The sequence below is a fragment of the Phalacrocorax carbo genome, chromosome 15 (genome assembly GCF_963921805.1).
Source record: "Phalacrocorax carbo chromosome 15, bPhaCar2.1, whole genome shotgun sequence".
Lineage (NCBI taxonomy): Eukaryota > Metazoa > Chordata > Aves > Suliformes > Phalacrocoracidae > Phalacrocorax > Phalacrocorax carbo.
The window spans coordinates 4,345,418-4,357,381 of NC_087527.1; the positions used below are offsets into that span (position 1 = coordinate 4,345,418).

Below are 11,964 nucleotides of genomic sequence, written 5' to 3' on the forward strand. Positions count from 1 at the left end.
CGCTGGCACCGGGGCTGCTGTTCTCCACTGAGCACCCCCGGCCGGGTGCCCCAGCAGCACCGGGGCAGGATCCGGCCCGGGGCGCTGGCGGGTGGCCGTGACACCCTCTCTGCCGCACCTCCCCCGCTCCCCCGCCCCCTGCTGGGGGGGGAGACACCCCCCATCCCCCGCTCCCCCCGCCCCCCCCCCCCCCCCCCCCCCCCCCCATTTGCCAGGCGGGACCGTTCAAAACCCGCCGGCCCCGCCGCCGCTCCCCGGGGTCCGCCGCCGCTCCCCGGGGCCGAGGATGCTCCGGCTGCCGGCGGCGGGGGGGCGGCGTGTGCGCGGCGGCGGGGGCTGAGCCGCGGCCCTGCCCGGGACACTTAGCGGGGAGGAAGAAGAGGAGGAGGAGGAAGGAGAGGCCGCCCTCGGCCTCGGCCCCGCCATGCCGGGCCCCGCCGGGGAGCGTGGCCCGGCGGCAGCGGCCCCCCGGGGGCGGTGAGCGGCCCGGGGCTGGGGGGGGGGACCCCGAGCGGCACGGCCAGCCCCGTCCCCCCCCCGCCGCCGCCGGGATTTAGCCGATGCTTTCGCCTCCCGCTCCCACTTCGGGCGGGCATGTGGGCGGGGGAGCCGGGCCGCCCCCAGCCTCCTCCGGCCCGGACCCCCCCCGCGCCCTGACTCCCCGGTGAGGGGCTCTGCCGCCAGCCCCGTCCCGCCGCCGGCCCCGGAGGACGGGGAGCGCCCGCCCTGGCCCCCCCTGGCCGGTGGGCGCCGGGCGGGGGGCGGCGGGAGCCGGTAACTTGTTTTTAGCGCACCCCAGTACCGGCTGGGGCACCCCCCCGAGGAGATTTGGGTTTAAACTTTGGCTTTTGGGAAGCCCCGAAGATGCCTTTCCACCCGGTGACGGCGGCGTTGATGTACCGGGGGATCTACACCGTCCCCAACATCCTCGCCGAGCAGCACCCCGTGGAGATCCCCGAGGACGAGCTGGAGGGTGAGCGGGCCGGGGGGCCGGGGGGCCCAGGCCGGGTGGGGTGCGGGGGGCTGGGGGGCGCGGGCCCACCCCGGCACCCTGGGGAGGTTTTGAAGGCGAGCGGGATGCGGATGGATGGATGAATGGGGGGAGGAGGAGGAGGGGAGGAAGGAAAGCGTGGGAGAGAGCCGGGCAGCGGGAGAGGGTGGGCGGCGGTGGGGGGGTCCCGGCCCCGGCCCCCCCCGGTGTGACAATATGACACAGCAGGGACCGGCGGCGGCGGCGCGGGGCTGCACCCCCCGGCGTGGCGGGGCCACCCTCCGCGCTGTCATAATATGACAGTGGCCGGTGGCGCGGGGGGCTCCGGGGGCGGCTGTCACCCGTGTCACACCCCCCCCCCCCCCCACTCGGGTCACGGCAGCCCCACGCAGCCCCGGTGCCACGGAGCTCCGGCCGGGAGGAGCGGCCGCCGGAACTCTGCCCACCCGTGCGATGAGCGGGGCCGGGCTCAGCTCGCTATCATCAGAATGGCTTTTTCCACCCCAAAAGTTTGCCAGGGCGGCGGGACGGGCGCCGCCGGTACCCCCGCCCTGCTGGGTGCGGGGGGAGAGGGGCCGCAGCACCCACTGCCCCCATCGCCGTCCCGGCACCGGCACCGCAGGGGGAACTGAGGCAGGGGGTGGCCCCACACACGGCCCCGCTGCGCCTTTGGGAGAGAATCAGGCCCAGAGCCCCTGGGGGGGGGGGGGGGGGTCCCCGTGGGGAAACTGAGGCACGGAGCCCCTAGGCTGGGGAGTCGGGGGGTCTTGCCCCAAAGCCTGGCCAGGAGCCCTGAGCCCGCAGAAAGCCGGGCTCACGCTGTGCGTGCAAGTGTGGGCGCACGCGTGTGCCCACGGCTCTGCAGCTTGTGTGCGTGTGCGCTTATGTGCCCGTTTACGGCATCGCTGCAGGGTTTGTGCGTGCGTGTGAGCGCGAGTGTGCACCTGCACGCCTTCGCACAGCCCTGTGGCACGTTGTGCGCACACTTACGCACGCGCACGGCCTCACTGCACCGTGTCTGTGGGAGCGTGTGCGCGTGTGGCAGCATCACTGCAGCGTGTGTGTGCACACATACAGCCTTGCTGCAGGGTGTGTGTGCACGCGTACAGCATCAGAGCAGGACAGGTTCATGTGCACAGCCCTGCTGCAGAGAGAGCGCGCGCGCGTGTGTGCGTGCGTGCACAAGTACAGCGTCACTGCAAGGGGTGTGCGTGCATGCACAAGTACATCGCTGCTCTGTGGCTCTGTGGCTGTGTGCGTGCATGCACAAGTACGGGACCAGTGCAAGGTGTGCGTGCATGTACACGCGCGAGTACAGCAGCGCTGCAGCGTGGTTGTGTGTGCCTCCACGTGTGTGCACGCGTAAGTACAGCCTTGCCGCAAGGTGTTTGCGTGCGTGCGTGTGCACGCACAAGCGCGCAGCTGCAAGGCGCGGGTGTCCGCGTGCATGCGTAAGTACAGCACCGCTGCGAGGGGGGTGTGCGTGCACAGCCTCGCTGCAGCATGTGCCCGTGCATCGTTGCACGTGTGCACAGCCTCACTGCAGTGTGTGCGCGCCCACCGTGTGTGTGCGCGCGCGCGTGTGTGCCAGGTGTGGTGGCGATGCACCCAGCCTCGCACAGCCCTGGCGGGTGCTGACAGGCCCCGGGGTGCTCCCAGACCAGGACTCCCCCCCAGAACCCCACCTTGGCCGCACGCCTGCCACGCCGCGTGGCCGCAGGGATCGATGGCAGCGGCGGGAGCCCCAAGGTGACCCCGCGAGGCACCAGACACCTGCGCTGCTGCGGGGGGGCCGTGCTGCCGCCCACTCCCATGTCCCCTTGGTCACCCTCTGTTTTGGGGGGGGATGTTTGTGATACCCAGCCGCCCCGCTGGCCCCTCAGCTGCCCCTTGGGGCTCCACTTTGGGGCTGAGAAGATGCACGGTGCTAACAGGGGAGGGGTGCTGCTGGCTCAGCTGGGGAGAGTCGGGGTGCCCTGGCTGGTGGGGGGATACTCCCAGTGGGACCCCAGTTTGGCCGCTGTCGGGGCATGTCCTTCCTTTTGACCCAACACCCTGAGCTGGGTGACATTTGGGTGGTCTGGGATGAGGAGCCTCAAAGTATGAATTCTGGGGGTGCCTGGACTGGAGGGGGGCTCCCTGCAAGCGCAGGGGTAACCAGGAGCGTCCCCCTGCCTAGGCAGGGATGCTGGCCATGGAGGAACTTGACCCATTGGGCTGGCAGGCCAACCCCCCCCCGAAACTTCCCCAGAACACCTCAGAAGACATGACTGATGGGCCATCATCCAGGCAGGGACATCCCCAGGCGCTGGGGTTTGACAGCACAAGCCTACGTGGGATTTTCCCCCCAAACCAAAGCTCTCAGCCCATTTCTCCTGCCGGGCTCCCCCAGCTCGAACCCCTCCAGCAGCCAGCAGAGATCTGTGCACTCACGCTGCCTGGTGCCAGCAGCTTTGCCACCTGGCGAAGGAAGAGGGCACCGGTGTCCTGGCCCAGCTTCCCGGTGCTCCCGATAGGAAGTTGCCTGGTTCCTTCTTTCCCATCAGCCTGGTTCATGCTCCGTGTGTCAGGGGGCAGCAAAAAGGCAGAAACTCCCCCCAAAAGGAGCAAAGCCCTGAGTGCAGTGGGAGGTGGGATGGAGCTGATGGGCACCATGAGGCTTTTGGGTGGCCAATAGTCATGCGAGTGGCAAGCTCCGTGCCTCAGTTTCCCTGCTGCCCTCCGAGCTTGGTGCAGCCTCTCCTTGCCACCCTGCAGGGATCTTCCCATGTAAACCTGTGATGGGTGCAGAGACCCCAAGGAGGACGTGGGTGCTGGCACACCTGGCACCCAGCACCCTCCCAGTGCCAGCACCCGGGGCACAGGGCTGCTCCCAGATGGGTGCTGCAGCACCGTGGGGGTCTCCCCATCCGCGGCCCCCACCCCGGTGGGTGCCGCCCCAAACTCAAGCATGTCCCAGGAGGGTATTTTTGGGTCAGGATGCCAGGTTTTCAGCTGCAGAGGGCCTCCAGGTGGAGGCAAGAGCACGGTGGGTGCTGCGAGCAGGTGGCCAGGGGTGGAGCAAAGACCTTGGGATGTGTTACGGTCCCCTTGGGGAGGTCAGGCCCTTCTCGGGGAGGTTGTGGGGGCACGAGCTGCTGGAGACACCGTGTGTGTGTATGTGAGTGTTTGTGCATGTGTTTGTACAGGCGCCTGCACTGCCTTGCACACCCTTTTTGGTACACCCCCCTGCACAACCACCCCACAACCCCCAGACCCCAGCACACCCATCACCCACCCACACCCCCAGCCCATCAACCCACCTGCAGGACGCGCACGCGTGCACACTCCCCCCACACAGTGTTGCTTGGGGTGCTCTGGTCCCTGCAGGGGTGGCAGCTCCTCCTGCCGTGCCTCAGTTTCCCCTCTGTAAGGGGGACCCCACCGTGGCCAGAGGGGTGGGTGGGTCATTTGGGCCACCAGCACTGCCCATGGTGATCTGCGGGGACCGGGGCTGGGGGGGGCGGCCAGCGTCGGGGGGCGGCTGGACTGATCCCCACTCCCCCCCGCAGAGATCCGCGAAGCCTTCAAGGTGTTCGACCGGGATGGCAACGGCTTCATCTCCAAGCAGGAGCTGGGCACAGCCATGCGCTCTCTGGGCTACATGCCCAACGAGGTGGAGCTGGAAGTCATCATCCAGCGCCTCGACATGGACGGTAGGGCCCCGGCGCCCCGGCATGGCAGTGGGAACGGGGACGGGACCCCCAGCACCCGCCCTTGGGTGAAATACGCCATTTGTCCCTTTTCCACCCAACTGCCAGACCTGGCGTGGGAGGCATGAGGGCCTGATCCAGGCTCTGCCTCATGCCTGGAGCCTCCTGGTCATCCATCACCATCATCATCACCACTGCAGCTTGGTTTAGGAGGATTTAATGATCCTGGAGTACTTGCAGGAGGGAATGGCACCTCTCCCAGCTCCGCAAAGCAGCCGGGACCAGGCTGTTGGGGCTGGCTCCTGCACCCGGGCCAGCTCCTGCACCCCAGGCTGGTCCCTCACCACCCAGCAGGCCAGGCTGGCCGTGTGCCTCCAGCACTTGCTGCCACTGGCGGCCTCTCCCTGTCGCTCCCGCGCTCATTGGGACCTTAAAGAGCTCGTTAATTTATTGGTTTCCTTTTTTTTTCCCCCCATTTAAAAGCCTTTCCGGCAGCGCTGCCAAGGTGCTGCTCCCTTCATTACTCATCGTTAGTGCTGGCCTGACAGCCCCGACACCAGCGTCCTCCACAGCCGCGGGGTACGACCAGCCCGGCACACCCTGCCCTGGCCCCTTCCCAGCACCCCCTGGGGTCACGTCCACCACGGGGGTCCCCAACTGGCATTGGGGTCCCAGCTGGAACTGGGGTTCTGGCTGGTGTTTGGGGTCCTGGATAGCCTTGGGGGTCCCCAGCCAAGACTGGGGAGCCCCAGATGGTATTTGGGGGTCCCAGCAGGCACTGGGGACCCCAGACAGTGTTAGGCATCCCTGCTGCTGTTGGGGGGTCCCCTAACTTTGCTGGAGGTCCCAGTGAATGTTGGGGCACCCGGTTGGTTTTGAGGGTTCCTAGCCACCTTTGGTGGTCCCCAGAGAGCACTAGGGGGTTCCCAGATGGCATTGGGGTGCCAGCTGGCACTGGGGACCACAGTCAGTGTGGGCGTCCTGGCCAGTGTTGGAGGACCCCCAGCTTTGCTGGAGGTTCCCAGCCAGTGTTGGGGTCCCTAGCTGTTTTTGGGGGTCCCTGGCCAGCAATGGGGTTCTGGTTGGTAGTGGTGGTCCCCAGCCAGTTTGGGGGGCCCTGGCTGCTGACGTCTCAGAGTCCAAGGTCCTGTAATACCGGCTGCTACTCAGGGCTGTTGTGGGGTGGATGAGCACGGTCGGGGCACTCCAGGCACTGCCTGAGCCTCCCAGGTGCTGTGCCCAGGAGCAGGGTGTGCCCAGCAGGGCCAAGCCCAGGCGTGGGGCACCCCCAAGAACGCCAAGGCTTGGAGTGGGGCCCCCGGGCTGCACAAGAGTATACCTCCGAGCATCGCCAAGCCCAGGCATGGGGTACCCCCAAAAACGCCAAGGCTTGGAGTGGGGCCCCCGGGCTGCACAAGAGTGTGCCTCCGAGCATCACCGAGTGCAGACGGGGTGTCCTGTTTCCTGCCCCCCGCCCCAGGAGCCCCACAGGGACCTTTCTGGTGGGGCGAGTTGCACGTGTCCTCATGCCCAGGCAGGGGGTGACGGCTGCCTCCATGTCCTGCAGGCGACGGGCAGGTGGACTTTGAGGAGTTCGTGACATTGCTGGGGCCCAAACTGTCCACCTCGGGCATCCCCGAGAAGTTCCATGGCACGGACTTTGACACCGTCTTCTGGAAGGTAGGGACCTCCCCTCCCCCCAGCCAGCACCCCTGGCCCCCGCACCGAGAGCCCCGGGGGACGGCTCAGGGGTAGGGTCAGGGTTAGGGCCAAGGTCAGGGTTGGGGTTGGGATCAGGGTTAAGGTTGGGATCAGGGTTAGGGTTAAGGTTAGGGTCAGGGCTGCTGTTTGGATTAGGGTCAGGGTGAAGGTTAGGATCGGGATCAGGCTCTGGGTTAGGTTTAGGGTTTGAGTTTGTTTAAGGATTACCGTTGGGGTCAGAGTTGGGATTAAGGTGAGGCTCCGGCTCCAGGTCAAGGTTAGAAAGGTTAGGTTTAGGGTCAGGGGGTCATGATCAGGGTTATGATACAGCAGCCTTTTCTGTCCCCGCCTCGGCACGGGGTGGCAGGTGGTGTGAGGCTGGGCACCCACCGGGTGCCCTTCTTGTGAGCCACCAGCCCCACTCTGCCCCGGGTCAGCAGCACACAAGTCCCTTTCCCACCAAAAAAGGGGGGATCCAGCCAAACAGCTGCACCCAAGAGTGCTGGGGGACCCCGTAGCGTGACTGCAACCACCTTGGCGGGGTCCCAGCATGGGGTCAGCTCCTGCCCGAGCCACCCGCCTGCTCCCCACAGTGTGACATGCAGAAGCTGACAGTGGACGAGCTGAAGCGGCTGCTGTATGACACCTTCTGTGAGCACCTCTCCATGAAGGACATCGAGAACATCATCATGACGGAGGAGGAAAGCCACATGGGCACGGCCGAGGAGTGCCCCGTCGACGTAGAGAGTGAGTGCCGGGGGTGCCAAATACTGCCCAGCCCCAACACCACGGGGATGGCGCCGGGTGCCTGGGTGGCGGGGGGGCATTGGGGTAACGCCGCGGCTCTCCCCCTCTCAGCCTGCTCCAGCCAGCAGATCCGGCAGACCTGCGTGCGGAAGAGCCTCATCTGCGCCTTCGCCATCGCCTTCATCATCAGCGTGATGCTCATCGCTGCCAACCAGGTGCTGCGCAGTGGCATGAAGTAGCAGGGCCGCCCCGAGCGCCTGCCTCCAGCCACCAACGGGGAGCCACACCTATAGCGAGGGGTATAGAGAGATATATATATGTGTGTGTATATATATATCCATATTTGAATCAGACATGCAAAAACCCCTCCGGGAGGGGGTCAGACCCGAGGGGGGAAGACCTGCGCCGGGTCCCTGCTGCCCCGGGGCGATGCGATCGCATGGCTGTTTGCAGAACATGGAGACTTTGATAAAGACACACACACAAAAAAAAAACCAAACCCCAACCCTCGCCAGAAAAAAACCCAAACCCGTAAGTGCATGTAATGTGCATGGAGCCCCGTGTGCTGCCCCTCCCTGCGCCGGGGGTGGATTGCCCCCGGGCGTAGGATCCCATTGGATACACCGATACTAGTGTCTATAGCTCTATATTTATGATAAAAACCAAATCATCCCCTAAGCAATACACGTGCCTGAGATGGTTTCTAGTGTGAGATGGGAGCGTTTGCATGGACTTGGCTGCCAAGGGCTGGATTACCCCCCCGCCTCGCCCGCCCCCCGCCCCGGCCCTGCGCCGTGCCTCGGTTTCCCCACCTGCCAGGTGGGGGGACGACGCTGACCTCCTGCTTGATGCACTTTGTTTGATCCGACCGCCCTGGGAAGAGCCGGAGCGACCTTGAGGCCGGGGAGCCCTCCCTGCACACCCCCCCGAGCCCCCCAGCCTGTATGTAGCACCCACCTGGGCACCGGACTGGTTCGGATTTGGGGCCGTTTCTCATTATTTGGAGGTTTTTTTGTTTGTTTTTGTTTTTTTTCTTTTTCTTTCTCTTCCTGGTTCGTTGTTTCCGATCTGAAATAAAACTGGGATTTCTGAAGTGCTCTGGGCTGCTGGGGCTCCTGGCAATGCTGGGGGTTGTGGGGGGCAGCAGCAGGGCAGGGGTGGGGACAGGTGTGGGGTGATGGGTGCCAGGTGGGTGTAGGGCCATGGGAGCACCCATGGGAGCTGCTGAGCTGCTGCCAGTGTGTGGCCGAGTCCTGGCAAGGGAGGTAGGCAATGGCTGGGGGGTCTGTGGCTGTGTCCCCATCCAGGGGGCTGGAGCATCCCCAAACCTGGGGCTGGAGGGGCCCTGGATCCTTCCCAGTGGGGGGGGTGTTACACCCCCATGTCTCCATGCCTGGGCAGGGGTGATGGCCGGCCCAGCTGCGGATCCTGCCGTGGATCAGTGCGAGCACCCAGCAGTTTTATTCCCCCTCCCCTTGTCTCCATGCCCTGATACTTTATGTCGGTGTTTGATGAATATTTTAAAGCCATTTGCCTTACAAAGTGCCTCGGTGGGAAGAACACGCAGCCTAAGTGCCTTCCCAAAAGTGCTTTCACCTGGCTTGATGGCAAATCCGGGGGGAGCCAGGATCCATCCCGCAGCCCCGGAGGCTCAGAGGGGCTGCAGGGTGTCACCATCCCCGGGCTGAGCTGGGGACCCTGCCCCGAGGCTGACAGGGAAGGGACACCCCTGTTACTCCTTATTTACGCCACGGTGGGGTCTGGCCCCAGGTGTAATCCCCTCCCCATGCCCCACTGATGAGAACACGGCCGTGCTCGTGCAAACCGCCATGGCAATGGCCTGCGTGTGCTCGGGGGGGCCCGTGCCCGCCTAACGGACCGCCCTCCCAAGCCCCGGCATGATGCATTTTTAATGACAAATAGATTAAAATAATAAATAAAAACAGGGGAAGCTCTTGGTGCGGTGAGTGTGTTGGGCAGGGGTGCGGCCCCCCCCCGGCACAGGCGGTGCTGGGGGGTTCCCTGTGGGGCTGGAGGAGACCATCCCCGGGGTGTCAGGGCTGGGGCAGCCCCAGCCTTCCTCTCCCTGGAGCCCTGTTAGACTCCCCACATGGGGAAAACACATTTCCTTGTGCCTGCCTGGGATTTCCCACCCTCCGGCCAGGCCTCGCCAGCACCGAGAAGGGGGACATCCTACCTTTGGGATGCCAGGAGGAGTCGGCTGCGTTTATTGATTTAGGGTTTGGGTTTCGGGGGTTTTTTTGGTGGTTTTCTTTTTTCTTTTTGATCTTGTATAATTTATCAAACAAATTGAACCGAACGTCCAAATGAGAAATGAAAATGGGAAGTGTTCCACGGCAATGAAATCATTTCGACTGCCTCGCAAAGTGGGGGAGGCTCTGCGCCCGTAATGAAATTTCATCCATCTCCCCACAGAAACTTTGGATTTTTTTTCTGAACTGGCATTTCCAAAGGAAGCCGCACGTGGCCTCGAAGGAGGGTGTGTATGTGTGTGTATATATAAATTTTTTTTTTAACCAGGTCTATTTTAGACTCTGTGAATAAACATAATGGGGGCAAAAAGAAAAAGAGGACAATTTAATTTGCTAGAAAATACAATAACATAAAAGAAAAATTAGATAAAAGGAATAATGTGATCCCCCAAGCTCAGCTTTTCAAAGCTGCTCAATTAATTTTAATGGGACTTGGGAGAACGGATTTCTTCAGGCAGGGTTGGAGATGGCAGCGCCCGATTCGGGAGCAGCCGGGCTGCAGGCGGGCAGCACGGGGTCCCGGCCACACTCCCCGGTGCGCCGGCCTCGCACCGCTCTGCTGCAGCTGGGGATGGCTCATTGCAGCTGCTGCAAGACAGCGATGTGCCGCGCTAATTTAATTAAAGGCTCACTAGGAAAGGGAAAAAAAACAAACCCTCCTATGCGAGCACTGCTGCAGGATGAGGGAAGGTGCCGGGGCGCTGCGGGGCTGCCGTGGGTGAGGGGAGGCGGGAGGGAGAAGGACCCTGTGTGGGTGCTGCCGTTGGTCCCTGCTGGCCAGAGCAAAACCAGCGGGGTTTGCAGTGCTGAGATTGCCGTGGTACCGAGAAGTGTTTTGGGACAGGAAGGGAAGAAGTCGGTAGAGGTTATTTCTCTCTCTGGTGCTGCAAGCAGTGTGGGATGGGCTCTGTCCTATCCCTGTCCTCTCTCCCCAGCCCATCCCTGTCCCTGTCTCACCCTCATCCCTGTCCCCATCTCTTTCCGCATTCCCAGCCCCAGCCCCTTTCCATTCCTCATCCCTGTTCCCTCCTGTCCTCACCCCTGTTCCCATCTTCACCCCCATCCTGTCCCCATCCCCCTTCCCACCCTGTCGCCATTCCCATTCCTGTCCCTGTCCCCCCTCCTCTCCCAGCAAGAGCTGCCAGAGGACGCTGGGCAGAGCCCAGCGGGGCTGCGCCTTGGCAGGGGCCCAGGAGCTGCTCATTTCCCTAAAAGCTTCCCGATAAATTACTCCTGCTCTTGCTCTATAAAAGGCACTTTGGCTCGTGCCATCACTAACGGGCCGCAGCTCCTCGCCGCCCACCCTGGGGCAGCCGGGACCTGCCGAGGGCGCGGAGCCCCGGGGCCGCGCACGTCCCCGCAGCAGCCTTTAGGAGCTGGGTACCAGCTGTTCTCGGGGCTGTTGGGAGCACGGGAAGGAGCTGAGTGCCCCGTCCTGCGTCGGCATTTTCCTTCCCGCCGTGCAGTTCTCTGCAAACTGCCTTCTTCCCCCGGTTAGCCCACAGCGGCTGCGTCCCGTCCCCGGCGGTGATACATGCCATCATTACATCTGCTGACACCACGCTGTAAAATACACCCCCATAAAAGCCTGTAATTTACAGGCTCCTACAAGTACCTGGGAGTTACACGCTCCGTGAATACATGACGCCCTGCGAGTGATGCTCAGCTCAGCCCCAACAGCTGGAGATCGCACAAGCTTTTGCAGGAAAACCCAATTTTAATTAAACCCCCTCACCAGCCCCCCTGGCCTCCCCCGGACAGGCTGGTTCTTGGCAGGGAACGCTCCCGCTCTCGCCTTTCAGGCATTACCGGGAGTTTCTGCACCATGAGCAGCTCATCTCTTCGGCAGCGAGCAATAGCGTGGAGGGGCTGCGGCTGCGTTTGTGTTTTACACCGTACTTCCCATTTACGGTTCGGTTTTGCAGCTCGCCTGGGGAGCTGCCTGGTGCTCCAGCCCGCTCGGCCCGAGATGCGTTTCTCCACCAAACTGAAGCTGGAGCTGGGGCGCGGTTTCGGAGCTGTGAAGCTTGTGAGTGTTGGGTAAAGCACCACCTCCCAGCCCAGCCGCCCTCCCAGGGATGCTCCAAAAGACGCCTGGACCAGAGTACACGGAGCAGGGACGGGACTAGGGCCGATAAAAGCACATCTCCAAACGCGGGTGAGGAACTGCAAAGTATTTTGACGGCTGATTGCACAACAGCCGGCACACGCTTCACCGCCGTCCGCAAAATGCCCGCAGGAGAGACAGGAGCAGTTGTTCTTTGATTTGCCTCTGTCGGCAGCGGTGGTGGGAGCCGTGGCCTCGTTACGACGGTGCCTGCGTGCACGGCCTGGCTGCCGCTGCCGTGACTCAGGCTCGCAGTGAAGCCCTTTGTCACCCTTTGAAGTCACTGGTGATGGGCTGAGCCCCCTCCAGCAGCCCCTGGCTCCCCGGGACTCCCGGCTGGGGGCGTGGGGATGCACATCAACGCAGCCAGAGCTGCTCCTGCGACAGCCAAAGGCACAGCCCGGCAGCTCATGCCTCCGTTCCGGAGCATCCCACAGCCCCTTTGGGTTCCCC

General features: G+C 63.6%; 1 protein-coding gene across 1 annotated transcript; it reads left to right on the plus strand.

Moving 5' to 3' along the window:
• Positions 1-232: 232 nt before the first annotated feature.
• CABP7 (calcium binding protein 7) lies at positions 233-8,224 on the plus strand. The gene is made up of 5 exons (XM_064466410.1): positions 233-973; positions 4,543-4,686; positions 6,251-6,363; positions 6,978-7,131; positions 7,243-8,224. Exons 1-5 carry the CDS (start codon positions 865-867, stop codon positions 7,368-7,370), a joined length of 648 nt encoding a protein of 215 aa, XP_064322480.1. The 5' UTR covers positions 233-864; the 3' UTR covers positions 7,371-8,224.
• The last annotated feature ends 3,740 nt before the right edge of the window (positions 8,225-11,964 follow it).